The sequence below is a fragment of the Ylistrum balloti genome, unplaced genomic scaffold (genome assembly GCF_031769215.1).
Source record: "Ylistrum balloti isolate Yb309-2 unplaced genomic scaffold, AGI_CSIRO_Ybal_v1 Utg369892, whole genome shotgun sequence".
Taxonomy (NCBI): domain Eukaryota; kingdom Metazoa; phylum Mollusca; class Bivalvia; order Pectinida; family Pectinidae; genus Ylistrum; species Ylistrum balloti.
In genome coordinates this window covers 46,760-62,294 of record NW_026782024.1, presented here as the reverse complement: position 1 = coordinate 62,294, position 15,535 = coordinate 46,760, and the positions used below count along the sequence as shown (strand labels likewise).

General features: G+C 35.2%; 1 protein-coding gene across 2 annotated transcripts; it reads right to left on the bottom strand.

The window, feature by feature from the left end:
• Positions 1 to 1,577: 1,577 nt before the first annotated feature.
• LOC132546466 (CCR4-NOT transcription complex subunit 10-like) lies at positions 1,578 to 14,966 on the bottom strand. 2 transcript variants are annotated; one of them, XM_060210182.1, is made up of 17 exons: positions 14,914 to 14,966; positions 12,551 to 12,854; positions 12,092 to 12,242; positions 11,122 to 11,183; positions 10,782 to 10,910; positions 10,332 to 10,415; positions 9,531 to 9,789; positions 8,881 to 9,083; positions 8,084 to 8,199; positions 7,525 to 7,653; positions 7,194 to 7,271; positions 6,568 to 6,681; positions 5,386 to 5,516; positions 4,572 to 4,637; positions 4,303 to 4,424; positions 3,508 to 3,580; positions 1,578 to 2,489 (listed from the first exon to the last, which is right to left on the bottom strand). In XM_060210182.1, exons 2-17 carry the CDS (start codon positions 12,833 to 12,835, stop codon positions 2,368 to 2,370), a joined length of 2,124 nt encoding a protein of 707 aa, XP_060066165.1. In that variant the 5' UTR covers positions 12,836 to 12,854; positions 14,914 to 14,966; the 3' UTR covers positions 1,578 to 2,367. The 2 variants fall into 2 exon arrangements, with proteins under 2 accessions (XP_060066165.1, XP_060066166.1); XM_060210183.1 differs by having other exon boundaries at positions 11,122 to 11,180.
• Positions 14,967 to 15,535: the final 569 nt, after the last annotated feature.

Sequence of the window (15,535 nt, the reverse complement as noted above, 5' to 3'; positions counted from 1 at the left end):
TCAAAATCTGCATCTTATCTTGAGGATTTAAAATCATATTAAGTGAAACACACTTTTCTTCTACACATGAAATGTTTCCTATTTTCCTTCTCAGATTGATAGAGTGAAAATTTAATATACTCAAGGGATAAAGAAATGCAGGATAGATTTAACAGATGATTCTAGGCAAGACTTTGAGTATAATGTTCATTACTTTTAAGTAAGAATGAAGATTTATCCATACAGAACAAACTGCAAAATCAACGGTTTGTGATTTAGGAGTAATTGAAGGGAATTGAAAGAGAACTCTGTAATCTGATATCGAAATGGTCCGATTGTGGGAGCTGGCTAGTCAATACAAGGTATGTCCCCTGTTTACTTTCTCCACAACCCTGATTCTCCTAAGCATGGAGTTCCAATGAATTCTCTTCATTGGAATGTTGGCCCATTTTTCAAAGAGGACTGCTCTCATTTGGGCCAGAGTAACGGGGAGGTTGGCATCGTCAAAACTCTCCATCCAGCTGGTCCCACAAGTGCTCAGTAGGGGTAGGTTGGGACTATGATGGCCAGTCCAGTGGGTGGATATTGTTGTTAGTGAGAAAGTCGCGACAGATCCTCACTTCATGGGGACAAACATTATCCTGCTGGCATGTGAGGTTGTTGTGCTGCAATAATGGGACATACAACACTGGTGACGAGCAGTGGTAAGGGGCAGACCGACAAACAGGTGACGTGCCCACAGACCAACTTCCTGCAATTGTTTCCTTACAGTTTTTACATGGATAGAACGGTTATGAGTACCTGTTTTGAAGGGAAGATTCACTGGAAGTAGGGTGCCGGTCGCACAAATACGCAAGATGAATAAACTTGTCCTGAGGTTGTGACTTTACGCACTGATGCCCAGACCTAAGTCTGGCAGTAACCCACACAGTTTCCCTTTGAGGTCTAACAAGACGTTCTATAGTACAAATATGGATACCAAAATTTCTGGCGACCTGCATTTGCCTTTGACCTTGCATAATCATCACAATGGCCTGACCCTCTCTGAACTTCAATCAGCCATGCCATCAGATATTAATCAAAATATTGGAAAATGATGTATCTCTATGAAGATTACCTTATGGTATGGCGAGCAGTGTAAATCAATGTCACAACACTGCTGTGCACAAGATTTTCCAGTTTCGTACTTTCCCTGGAAGACATTGTCACGTTATACAACAATGCAACATTCAGTACAGGACCACATGCACTGTAACCTAGAGAGTTGCTTGACCGATATTCATTGTTTTTTAAAGACAGTTATCAATCCCAACAAGTCACTGTCAAAACCGAGTCATTGTGTTTTTAAAGACAGTTATCAATCCCAACAAGTCACTGTCAAAACCGAGTCATTGTGTTTTTAAAGACAGTTATCAATCCCAACAAGTCACTGTCAAAACCGAGTCATTGTGTTTTTAAACATGTTTGCAAGATATTGCAAATAATGTCACCTTGTGGTTCTTTATCCGTTGAATATATGTGAGGTTCAAACGACTATATCCTCTTTAAATCAACCATTGAATTATTTACAAAACAGATGTCACAAGACAAAGACAAAACAACTTTGTTATCTTTTATTGCTTTTTTTTCTGGATTCCTTTACGAATCCGATCCACAGCTTTCATTATTGATATAATCATCTAAATAGTTGATAACCAACATTCCTGATATTTCATTTATTTAATAGTTCATGCTTTAGTTTCTATAGATCAAGGCTGGTCCCTGTGTCACAGATTTATCAACAATAACTATATCATTGTTTTCATTATTTAGAATATAGCAAGATTTAATGGCAAAAATATTGAATAAAGATTTTCAAAGTTGGTACAGTGTAACCTACACTGAACGATAACAACCTCAGTTATGTGAACTAGGTTGTTCTCAGTGATTCAGTACCATCACGGTTATCAATGATTACCAAATCTTCGACCACCTATTGACCTATGACACAGGATAACCTCAATGACCCTTTTTATCTCTGACACTAACTTTATCAATAAACAAGGATGGCCTTTCTGGTTCAATGACGTATCTTACATAAGGTCATCCCAGCAGATATGTATGTGAATGACATCCAACGACAACAGTCGCACTGTAAGGTAGGGCTTTGTTTCAACATGGATGCCATTCCATTGTGCCCCTATAATCATATAGGGGAAATCCAATTGTAAAAATTTTATGAATAAAATGCTTTATGGAGGAAGCTTATTGATATTATCCAGTCCTTTTCTAGGGGGGGACAACTCATCTAAAGGATCCAGCTCTTTATCAATCCCCACAATAACACAACCTCACTATGATATTCAGTTCAATCTGTCATGTTCAGTTGATTGATCACTAAATTTGTTGTCATGGCATCGGTACATCGTTGCGTACATTGTTGGGTTTGGAGTTTATCTTCATTTCCACTCGGTTGGGAGTCACATGACCAAAGTGATCTTTAATGACAATCTGTGCCATCTTCCTTCGACCTTGAAAAAAGAAATGGATCATTCCTGCACTGACCATTACTGAACATTCTCCTCAGATAATAAAAAAAAACTAATGCAATCATTCAATTTGTTCACTTTGATCAAGACTTCATTATAACTTCATGGAAAAAATAATACAGAAACAATACCAATGAAATACTTACATGTGATGCTCTTAACATCTATATATGGAGTTATCTACTCACTCAAGACATCAATATTTTTTAATTTTTTAAAACAAATACCATCAACATATATCTACCACTAAACATGCCCTGAGGGAAGCACCATAGGGTCTAACTAGGAGGAAACCCAGTAAACCATAGAAAGGTCGCCTGGTTTTTAAAACCAGTCTGAGTATGAGCTTCAGACTACAGATCATGAGAGGAAAAGTCTTAGTATGAGAATTAGATTACAGATCATGAGAGGAAAAGTCTGAGTATGAGCTACAGACTACAGATCATGAGAGGAAAAGTCTGAGTATGAGCTACAGACTACAGATCGTGAGAGGAAAAGTCTGAGTATGAGCACTTGATTACAGATCATGAGAGGAAAAGTCTGAGTATGAGCTACAGACTACAGATCATGAGAGGAAAAGTCTGAGTATGAGCTACAGACTACAGATCATGAGAGGAAAAGTCTGAGTATGAGCTACAGACTACAGATCTGAGAGGAAAAGTCTGAGAGACTACAGAAGGAAAAGTCTGAGTATGAGCTACAGACTACAGATCATGAGAGGAAAAGTCTGAGTATGAGCTACAGACTACAGATCATGAGAGGAAAAGTCTGAGTATGAGCTACAGACTACAGATCATGAGAGGAAAAGTCTGAGTATGAGCTACAGACTACAGATCATGAGAGGAAAAGTCTGAGTATGAGCTACAGACTACAGATCATGAGAGGAAAAGTCTGAGTATGAGCTACAGACTACAGATCATGAGAGGAAAAGTCTGAGTATGAGCTACAGACTACAGATCATGAGAGGAGAGCATTAGACTGGTAGAATTTTTAACCTTACCTTCTATCAGGTCCAAGTACAGTTTAAGGAAGTACATCTGGGATGGCAGAGGGGTACCAATGTAGTTAGAGCTCTGGAATATAGATACATTTTCTTACAGATATTACAATATTAAATTTCCAAGCTCTCTTCTATATTTTAATACATAGTTTTCTAAGAAATAACTCAACTTGTTTTACACCAAACCATTTCATTGACATTTTGAAGATAAAAAATGAATTTTTAATATTCACATTACTCTGTCTTACGAGATAAGAGGGCATACTGAGTACATTTGTGTTGCTAAAGTGAAACATCTCTCCTATCGGCCCCCCCTAAAATTAAGTCCCCTACTGGCCCCCTCAAAACATATCCCAACCAGCCCCCTAAAATCATGTCCCCATTGACTTTTTCCTAATATGTCCCCTACTGACCCCTCAAAATATGTCCTCTCAAAGCATGTCCCCCAACTGTCCCCACCTAAAATATGTCCCCTACTGACTCTCTCAAAACATGTCTCCAGCCAGCACCCTTAAAACACGTCCCCAACTGTCCCCCTCTAAAAATGTTCCCAACAAGCCCCCTCAAAACATGTCCCCTACTGACTCCCTCAAAACATGTCTCCAGCCAGCCCCCTCAAAGCATGTCCCCCAACTGTCCCCCTCAAAACATGTCCCTAACCATCCACACTAAAAATATGTCCCTTACTGGCCTCTGATGTAATTACTTATCCATGCTATACTTCTAATAAATCAGCACGTCAGACTGACCTATTTCCGCTCTGTTTACCAATAGTGGATTAATAAAATAACTGACCTCTCCCAAGTTGGCCATGGCTTTATCATACTCTCCACGTATTGCATGTGCTGTAGCCAGATTATACTGCATTATAGCTTTGGCTTTTGTCAGATCTTTTGGCGACCATGGAAACAGAGAACCTTTCAGAGAAAAGGAAATCAATGTAAACACATACTTAGTGAGAAAAAGATTGGATATAAAATTTAACATTCAAAATTTTCACCATCACAAGTTGAATACATTTTATTCATTAACATTTTAATTTTAAGAATAATTTATCCACAAACCTTTGGCTTCTGAAGATTCTTGGTCTTTTTCCCCTTTGTCTAGCTTATCTCCCTTTTCATTCTTATCTGTAGTAGAAACGTTTGTCATTAGGAAAATAATGAAAGTAATATCTCAACAGCAGAGTCAAAATTCAGACTTCTACCAGCCGAATCTTGGCACCCACCATTTCATGATCTTTTTGGTTCTAGAAAAAGCTGATATTTTCCCTACTTTTCCAGCTTTTCTTCTTAATCATTTGACAAGTTAATCTTACACGTAAAATCTCAAAAAAAACCTAACAAGAGCTTATTGAGAATTAGCGTTAACTTCAACTCTAAAAGTCTGAGATAATCTATGGTAAGTCATTTTGTTTTATTGAACAAACACAAAATTGAATAGGCACAACTTGAAACCACAGGGAATTTGTACATTAAATTTCAGTAATATCCCTCATATTTATCAAGAAACAGCAATAACAATCTTAAACTGTCAATATCAAGGATGTCCATTTGTTTCCATTTACTCCAGAGGTAAAATAGAAAACCTGAAGTCCATTCTATATTTTATTTTGGTAGTAAAAGATCTGTTCAGTTTTTATTGGATTGATTTATCAAGTTTCTGGTTTCCTTTACCAGGGTTATTTCTTTTGGCTTCACCTTAGGATGTAGACCTTGTTTCTGTAAACCTGACAAACTTGCTATATCTTTAAGTTACACACTTTAGACTGAATATTATCATTGATTCACTGCCACCTATCAATGATCTCTGATCACTGATGTTTATCTAAGCAAGCTTTGTCCTATGACCTGAATATCAGTTTGTTAATGTAAATACCTTGTTCAGATTTCTGCTCCGGTGGATTTGTACTGATGTCAACAACTGTCTCTGGGTTAAGATGTTGGATGGCATCTGCTATCTTATCCATTGAAACAAGAGCCTCAGCCATGTACAGGTGGCCCAGGTACCTACACAAAAGGTAGGAAAGATATAGACAGTTGATTCAACAATATATATGTGGTAGGAGTCAGGCTGTGTTCTTCTATATGTAGTGAAAGTGAGTTTTGTGTGATTTCTATACAGCAGGAGTAAGGCTGTGTTCTTCTACATGTAGTGAAAGTGAGTCTTGTGTGATTTCTATACAGCAGGAGTAAGGCTGTGTAATTTGTATGTGGTGTGAGTGAAGCTTTAAGTTTTGTATGAGGTGTGAAGGAGGCTATGTAACTTGTGTGTGGTAGGATGAAGATGTGTAATTGATACGTGGTGAGAATGGGGCTGTGTAATTTGTATGTGGTGTGAGGGAGGCTGTGTAATTTGTATGTGGTGTGAGGGAGGCTGTATATTTATAAGTGGTGGGAGCGAGGCTGTGTAATTTGTATGTGGTGGGAAAGGGCTGTGTATTTTGTATGTAGTGGGATTGCGAGATGTGAACTCGGGGATCATTTAAAAACTATCTTATTTTAATGTATATAGTTTAATTTTGGGTATCCGAAACACGCTGGGGATATATAGTTATTATATTATGCAGTGTTCAGATACCTATGTGTTTTCTCATTAGTTGCTAAGATCAACAAGGTCCATGGTGATCATGCACCAGTACCATGCTGGTTTCCATATCATCACTTTCCTTGTCAGTATCAAAATTCCTCCACTAGTTCTGAACTCTTTCCACCATCATCAAACAACTGGATTATTTCTGCCATAAAGCTACCACTTTGTAAACTCTTTTCATAGATAAGTATGGTTTTAACACGTTAAAGTATGGTTATAGAATTAGCTTACCTCCTGTGTTATTTGTCACATACCTGGTAATAGGGTAAAGTTAACCTTGCTGAGTAACCTTGTTTACTGAAATTTTCCAAATGCTTCACAAACCCATTCTAAATCTGATATTTTAAATAATGCTATGTATGCAGCTGATGTAAAATTATCATCCAGCAAAATATTAAGCTTATCACTGAATGGCTACAGAAAGGACCAAGTTAGTACCCCTTTGTATGTGGACTACATGTTACATACTTCTGTGCCCCTGATAGGCGAGGTTGGCGTAGAAGACTCTCTGCATGTTGTAATGCCAAAGTGTAATCATAAAGGCATAAGGACACATAAGCTGCTGACGCTAAGATGGAACACCTATCAGAAACAAGCAAACAGGAAATATTGAGTCAACTTAACACATTGTAAACCAATACATTTTCATGATTTTGACATCACAACACATTTGTGCTGATGATTTTTTTGTGGAACGGTCTCTATTATGCTATATATTATAATTATTGTTTAACGTTCACAAAAATTTGTCCTGATATTGAAAGTAATTCATACACTAAAGTAAATTACACATGAAAACAGGTGTGATTTAAAGTATTGTAACAGTAAATAAAATGCTAACTATTTATAATGATCAGTAAAGAAATACCAATATTCAAAAACAACACTATGATACAGAATCAATTTAGAATAAAGTCCCTTTATAAAGGATAAAGTCAGAAAACAACAACAAGTAGCATCAACAAAACACAGGTAAACATCAATTTGATACAGAATCCAAGGGAATGAGGAAATAGAGTATTTACTTAAAACCAACAAGTATCTTAAATATCACAAAAAATTGTCTTCCTTTCTCATCCAAGTGTTGGTCCTACCTGAGATTTGCGACCTCCAGAGCTCTCATCGGATTACCAGGTGGAGCAGGAACCAGCACCATTTCTGGAGGAGTCTTACTGCAATATGATGTTGATGTAATAATATACAATACTGAATGATCTATTCTCTATGTCAGCAGAGATAATTTTCCATAAACGTGAAGTTACTATCTTCTATCAAGTTTTATAGATATAATATCTTATCTTGTCATAAAAAAATTAAAAAATTTATACCAACAGTGAATGCAGATTTCTGTGGCTATATCAGAAGGTTGATCTTATTTGTTGAGTCTCCTTATAACACTTTAACCAATATAAGTGCAGTACTCACACTCCGTCCTGATCCTCTGTTTGTGTGGGTTGTGTATTGAGGGGATCATCTCGTATCAAGAGCAGGGCATTTTTCAGACAGAGAGCAGCAAACTCAAGGTTAGGGGCTGGTATTGCTGGTGTGCCAGGACTGGAAAAAAACATTATATAAGTTACTGTCTCAATTATAACACAATCAATTATAACTTTTTGTAAATTGAAAATTTCCAGTTCTGAAGGACTATACTGTCTATACCATCCCTTGCCCTGTTTTCATGATTACCTGGGCCAAAACAAATTTATATGTTCTTATCATGCCTTGCCCTTTTTTTTTTAAACACCCAGGCCAAATCTAAATTCTTGGTCACAGCATTATCTTGCACTGATTTTTATGGTTGCCTTTGCAAAGTCATAACGTCAAGGTTCTAACATCCTCTAGCCCTGTTTCTGAGTGCTGGGATCAAGTCAAACTTTCAGGTCTTTTAACACTACTTTGCCATGTGTATGTGAATTCAGAGATCCAGTTTAAATCCAGGTATTCACATTAACATGCCAGGAGTAAGTTTAAGTCCAAGCATTACCTTGCCCTGTTTTTGTGAATGCCCGGACCAAGTCGTAACTTCCTGTGGATGCCACTCCCATCTGATCCTTGAATAACTTCAAGTCTTCGTTCCAACTTTCTGTCATCATCATTATTCTAAAATCATAGGTAATATTTGGCTTTACTGTACAGATACAAAATAAATTCAAAATTTGACATATAAAAAATATTTTTGCATATGTTTAAAGTTACAAGTGTTGTTTTTTCGCTTTTTTTTCACAATTAAAGATGAAATCTCCATACATGTATCAGACATTTTGCCTTAATCTGTATAGTAACACTCTAAAAATACTCTAGAACAAATAACGTAAGAAAAACAGGTAATGCCATCAACAGATTTCAGTGGCAATGAAATTATAAAATCTATGAAATAGCATTGTCTAGGTGTCAAGTAAATAATTCCTTTTTCAGCAGTATAAATATTCCCCACTGAGGTCTGAACAGATTTAATAACATTCACCTACTCCTCTGTTAGACAAAATGACTGAAATATGAAATATTTGTTCTTTTCTTTTAAGAATTAAAAGAACAAATATATTTCACATTTCAAATGAATTTAGATAACACAAAGACCAAAGGGTTATCTCATCTCACTATATGAACTATCATTGGGATAGCACAAAGACCAAAGTGTTATCTCCCTTCAATATATAAACTGTCATTAAGATAACACAAAGACCAAAGGGTTATCTTCCGTCAATATATGAACTACAATTAGGATGACACACAGACCAAAGGGTTATCTCCCTTCGCTATATGACCTATCATTAGACTCACCTCTCGGTTGGCCATGATACAACACTCAGCAAGTCGTAACCACAGCCGAGGATTGATCCGGAAAACTTGTACAGCCTCAACTAGACACTCGAACGCACCCAGTGGATTCCCACAATGCAACAGCTGTATACCCATGTTGTACAACAATTCATAATGACGACTCACACCTATCATATTTAATGGCTTCCCATTCAAATTTTTATCTGAAAAAAAGAAAGTATCAAAGTTTTCAGGGCACTGTAATATCAACAATAAATTATGTGGTCTACTTCAAACTGATTCTACTATAGTATGGTTTTCAATTTGTCTTCTACTTCTGAAGTTCATCAAGCTCCTGGATTATTGTCAAGACTGACTTCTTATTCCACTCACTTAATTACAAAAGTGAGTTATATGTCTGATAAGAGAATATGTTTATATATCTGTATGCCTCTAGCTTTATTTCAATGGAAACGAAGCTAAATCAATATCTTCTTAAAATCTTATCAAACAGTCACAGTGACCTACTTTACCATAAGTACCATAAGTAAAACTAACTTCATACAAATTGTCTATCAATTTTAAAGTCAATCAGACATTGAGAATCACTAATCATGAAGGTAATAGTCAACATTATCCTTATCTGTTTCTGTTAGGGATAAGTAACTCACGCTGTTCTGCTCCTCGTCGTAGATCTTTGATTGCATTTTCATTTTCTTGAATAGCCTTACGGAAGTTAAATGCACCATTGTGATGTTTGCGCATATGAAAGTGCACACATCCCATATTGTTATAATACATTACTGGCAAGCATTCTCCTGACTCTGTGAACAGTTGCACAAATGAAGGTGGCCCCAACATTTTGATTGTTTTTCGATAATTGCCTCTTAGATATTCAAAATTACTCTTTAGAAATATCACAGAAGTGTTCTGTAAAAACAACAAAAAAACACAAGTAAAAAACACAGAAGTACTCAATAAAAAGATATCAACATTTTGAATGATTTACATGGTAACCACAAACAGTTCTCATTCTAAATAAATAATGATAGGCAGTGCTCTTATTCCTGTTTCTATGGAATCAAGATATTCTGTTTTATCATAAAAGTAGACATATTTCACAATTCTTTATAAAATTTTACACATGGGAGTCGATGGGAGTTATTCCTTTTTTTTAAAGATAAACATGACCATAAACATAACCATTAGTATTGAAGTTAACCCTGACATAGCTGTGTCTATTTTTTTATAATATTGCAAAACAATTCCTTTCTCTATATATAGTCAAACTTTGTTATCTTAAACTCGTATAACTTGAAGACCGCATTTAATTTTAATCATTTTGCTGGTCCCTGTCTAACTCAACACAAAACATTCTAACTCACTTAAATGAAACACTCAGTTATATTGAAATTTTCTCTTGGTTCCATCAAGTTCAAGATAAAGACATTCGACTGTACCATGTTACTCACCATTGCCTGGGTATTCATCAACGACTTAATTTCTCTTTTACAGGATTTCATTGATTTCATCATAAGTAAGCACCGTGTTTTGAACTGAAATAAGATTGACCAATGTTTATAGATCACCAGGATATCATCACATTTAAATAACTCATCAGTCAAAATGATAAATCCTTAAAGATAAATTTACATACTTAATAGGACTTCAGAAAGTTTACATACATAGATAAAGGGTCAAACTACGCATGCACTTGTTTTAATATGTGTATTTATTACAAAGAAAAGTTCAAAACTGCAGTTTGAATTCTGTTGATATCATGTCAGTCAAATAAAATTATTATGGAATATTTGTAGATAAATGAAAAAAGTTTAAGATAATCTAAATGCTACATCTGTCAATTTGAAAATGCAGTTTTTCTGAAAGTGAACTTTCTGCCCCAACTATGAAGTACACAGTACCATGCTAATTTTGGGTTTCCACAGTTCTGACGCCTCTGATTCCTCCTTATTTTCCTTCTCTGTTTTTTCTTTGCCTCCATTAAACATAGTTTTTTCAGCATAACTCAGCATTCCAATAGCTTTTTCAGGCTGCAATGACACATTGAAAAATAGTTCATATGCTAAAATAAACTTTAACTTCATGAAAATAAAATAAATACAAAAAGTAAGTTTTAGATATGAATTAAAACAAAGCTAAATTGCAGGTACATAGTGAAAGCAAAATGAAACAAATCTGACATGAACTCTATTTTGAAAAAAATAATTCATACAATATAGCACATTCTTATGAGATGCTTACCTGGAAGGTACACAGGTACAACTCTACAAGCAACATCACTGCTTTTCTAGCTAAGGCTTCTTCTATAGGAGACCAGGAAAAGAAAAATAACAGGATATGTTTATACAATGTTCAAACACAACCTGCTTCAAACTTACAGTCATATAGGAACATGCATGATGATTAAATAAAGAATAAGCAAAGCTAAATTCCTATACTATTTAATGACTGGTAAGACACCACTGGTCTTACACTAGTATGGCTGGATATGAAGTTTTGAAGTGGGCTTTTTTCATCATCACAGCAACAATGGAAGTGAAGTTAGATATGATTATTGTTAGGGCTATACCAGTAAACATTTGCCTACCATGAATCAAGGCCTCACAAAATAAAACTATTAATAGCATTTATTCAATTCAATACATGTAGCATCATATATAAGCTATATTTTCTCCTGTATCCACGACACAATGCAAATAATTTTTTTCACTGGAGTCCACTCATGGATAGGTAAATCCAGTACTAGATTGCCCCCTTATTATGTCAGGTACTTATATAAAGTATGTGGTCCAACATGTGTAGCCATTTTAGTGACACCATTGATTAATCAATATACTCATTTCATGTGTTGATCGTACTTGAACACTATACTTGATAGATGTTTTGCTTCAAGTAAACACTACTGTACTGTATATAGGAAACACATAATAAACAATTATGTATAAATAAATGTAGAAATGTCCACCAGTATCACTGCATATAACATACATGTTCAACACAACAATGTAACTAAAAAAAGGTGGTTTTGATATAGTGTCACCAATCTCCAAGCTATTTTGCAAATTCTGCAAAATTCAGTAATTCTGATCTAATAACTCTGATGAAATTTTCTATAGAAAATGGAAAACCTTTGAAAGACTTTTATTGATATAAACTTTGCAGTTCTTTCCAGTACCAAGTAAGATTTTGGTGTCTGAATGGTTTTACTTACCCAGTGGTTCAATGAATTGGAAGAGTTTGTCGAGGATATTAAGTGCAGCCTTGTACTGTCGTAGGTGGTACAGGACCACTGCTTGATTATAGTAGATAACACTGTGATCCACATCCTCTAAGCTCTCACTGTTGTTGATGTTCACATTAGCCTGTAAAATATTATCATGATATAATCAACACTCTTCATCAAGTCTGGATGTCATCTTTTTTCTTCCTTGTTTACACAATGAATTTGATCTGATGATACATGTATTTTTTTCTTGTCTCTTAATTCTTAAACATAAACTACGATTCAAAATCATAAGTCATACCAATCTTATAGGAAAAATTACATAAAGTGATACAGCTCTATATGTCATGATTTCTTTGTCACATGATCACACCAGTCTTAAATATTTTGCAGAAGTTTTATAATGTTCCTAGAAAAAATATGTAAAAACTGGCTTTCAACATTTACCATAAGGCATACTGATGACAATCTATCACGGAATTCATCTGTTGTGAGAAAGCCACTTTGATAAAACTCAGCCACAGCCTTGTTGTGCACCACTTTTGGATCTGTGCTCCTCTGAGCAATCAATTTGTGCATAAGGTTACAGCATGCACCATATTGTTTTTGATTAAATTCTTGAAGTGCCTGATTGGCTAATTCCTTCTGTTGTTCTGTTACTGAGGGAACTGGTGGTGGAGATTCCACTACTTCTACAGAATCCTCTTTGTTCTCAGCCATTTCTGTTTTCATGTAATTGAAGACAATCAAGCTGAAATGAAAAGAATTACATATTACAATTACATGTATTACTGCAACTGTCATTCAACCATTAGAAACAACCAATTTTGTGTGAAATTTAATTCATGCTGGAGTGGTTATTTTGTTAAGGTATTAAAACAAAATTTGCTATTTAGAAAATGGTTAACTATCAATATAAAAAATAAACAAGAGACCACTGGGCCTTAATTGTTCTCAAGTTCTTTAAAATCTGTCCAATCAAATATGAAGTATAACAATTCTGAAATGAAGAACATTTGATTCTAACATCCATGGACCTGAATGAGAAAACTATTGCTCAATTAAGTATCTATAGAAGTCTGGGCAAAATTTTGATTCCATAACGTTAAACTGGTGTCTCATGAAGATGTTCACCAGATTTGAAAATTTTCTGAGGGAAATCAAGCAAAATGCACCTACTCTAAAAAGTTTAAACTATAATGGTCTGTACACAGAAGGAAATGTGTGATAACTGGATCTTGAATTCACACTTTTGGTAAAGTGAGGACCTTACTACCAATCCATCCATCCATGAACAGTATTTTGACCAACACAAAATAAAATTATGGATATGGTAAACCTCCGGTCAGTTTGAATAGGCTGTTAGTTTGAACACATGATTTTTTTCCATAAAAACAATAATTTTCTGTCCAGCGATAGTTTGAACCCTTTCTAGTTTGTTCCACTTAAATTTTAAATTGTTCAAGCATATCACAAAACCAAACATTTAGCCATTGATAAAGTTACAGTTGTTGCAATGATCACCCAAAGTGGTTACATATCAAGGTTAAATACTGTGGGTAGAAGGTTGTAAATGACCATCATAAGCAATTGATAGCATCAAATCATACTCATATATGTCACTTTATTAGCATTGATGTATAGTTTGATTTCTTTCACATCTTGCCATAACATTGTGCATGCACCAGCTGACTCAATTAAAGACCCCACCTCGATAACTGGTACAAGCTAAGTGATCAGTAAATATACCAACCATGGGATGTTGCCATTTCTTTTGTCAAAGAACAACATTATTTCACTTCACATTTTGATAACATAATTATTCAAGACTGCCCCAATAATCATTGTGATTTGGGCAATGACAACCCTGATAGTTTGAACTCTAATTTATTTTCACTGACAAAATTTTGTATCATTTTAACAGGTTCTGTTATAATGAATTCATTTTGTTCTAACTGACAAAGGTTTAACATAGTCAAAACACTTCAGTTGCAGGTTAGCATACATCAAACTACCATCGCATATACATAACTCTAATAAAGGAGATTTAGGCCCTGAATTAAAAGTCCCAAAATTACTTATTTTGGAAGTACCGAAATCACTTTCCCCCATGTTTGTAACAAGTTCATTATTCTTATTTAAATGCAAGCAAGTTTATGCTGCTGACAAAAAAATACGGGAAGAAGGACAAAGTGGCAACTATATGCTTCCCCTGAAAAATGTTTAGGGGCATAGAAGTTATTGTCAAAAATGTAATTTTTCTATAGTCATCAAAATATACCCCCTTCTCGGGGCAAAATGTAAATAGTGTTATTCAGCTTTTGGTAGGTCTTAAGCAGACCATTCCATCCACGACCACGTTCAGTATACATGATTCCACTGTATGAAGGCCTTAATATTTTAAATTTTTGTCAATATGACCCATTTTGACCTCATTCAAATGCCCCTATGGTAGGGACGATAGCATTCACAATTTTGGTGCAACTTAGTCTATGAAAGGTTAAATTTGCTATCAAATTGATTAACCTTAAAATTGTGAATCCGTTCTGACGTTTTTGAGACGCCTAGAATGTCAATAGTTTACGGGAGAACGCCTGAAAAAAGCCGATCCCAATAGGCCATTCCTTTTTCGTTTTTGGTGACCTAATAATCGCTGGCGAGCGGAACTTCATGATAGCATTATTAATTTCCATCTGTTCATTATCCCTGCGGCGGTAATTATATTCATTGGAAAATAAATGCACATATTGTAGATAATGTGTGAAAGAAAAATAATTATGTATTAAAGAGATGTTGCATCTCTGATTTACCTGTATCAGTGTGCACAAGTTCTGAATTCCCAAATAACTTTTGTCAGCGAACAAACGCTTGCATGGGCGCTGCCATGTTTTTTTCTAATTCTCTTGAGCGCCCCCTATCGTGCGAATTTTCGTATGCAGGGGCCTGTATCTTTATCCGTCTGTATCAAATAGTATGACGTAGACGTCAGTGGTTATCAACAATATATCGCAGGATTAAACCTTCCATATGAGACAAATTGACGAAGACGTCCCTGGATACTTACATATTTCAGGAATAAATATTCATGTTATGATGTGCCATGATGAGTTTTTTTAAGCTGAACTTTTTGACACTCTATTTACCGAAATTAAAAAAAGGATAAAAAGATTTTCTAAACACGCAGGTTTACAAAAATAACTATCTGCAATATTACTTCAGGAAGTTAATTGTGTTTAGATAACGCATACAACGCTGTAATTTTTATGATTAAGGATTAGTAATAGTCTGCGAACGCAATGTTTGCTTACGAACGGGATACACTCTAGAAATAGATTAAGGAGTGTGTACGTTATGGATGGGGAGGAGGTGTGTACATTGTATAAATTCATACAAATTCATTTTGGCTACATCATTTAGTATCTAAATATTATT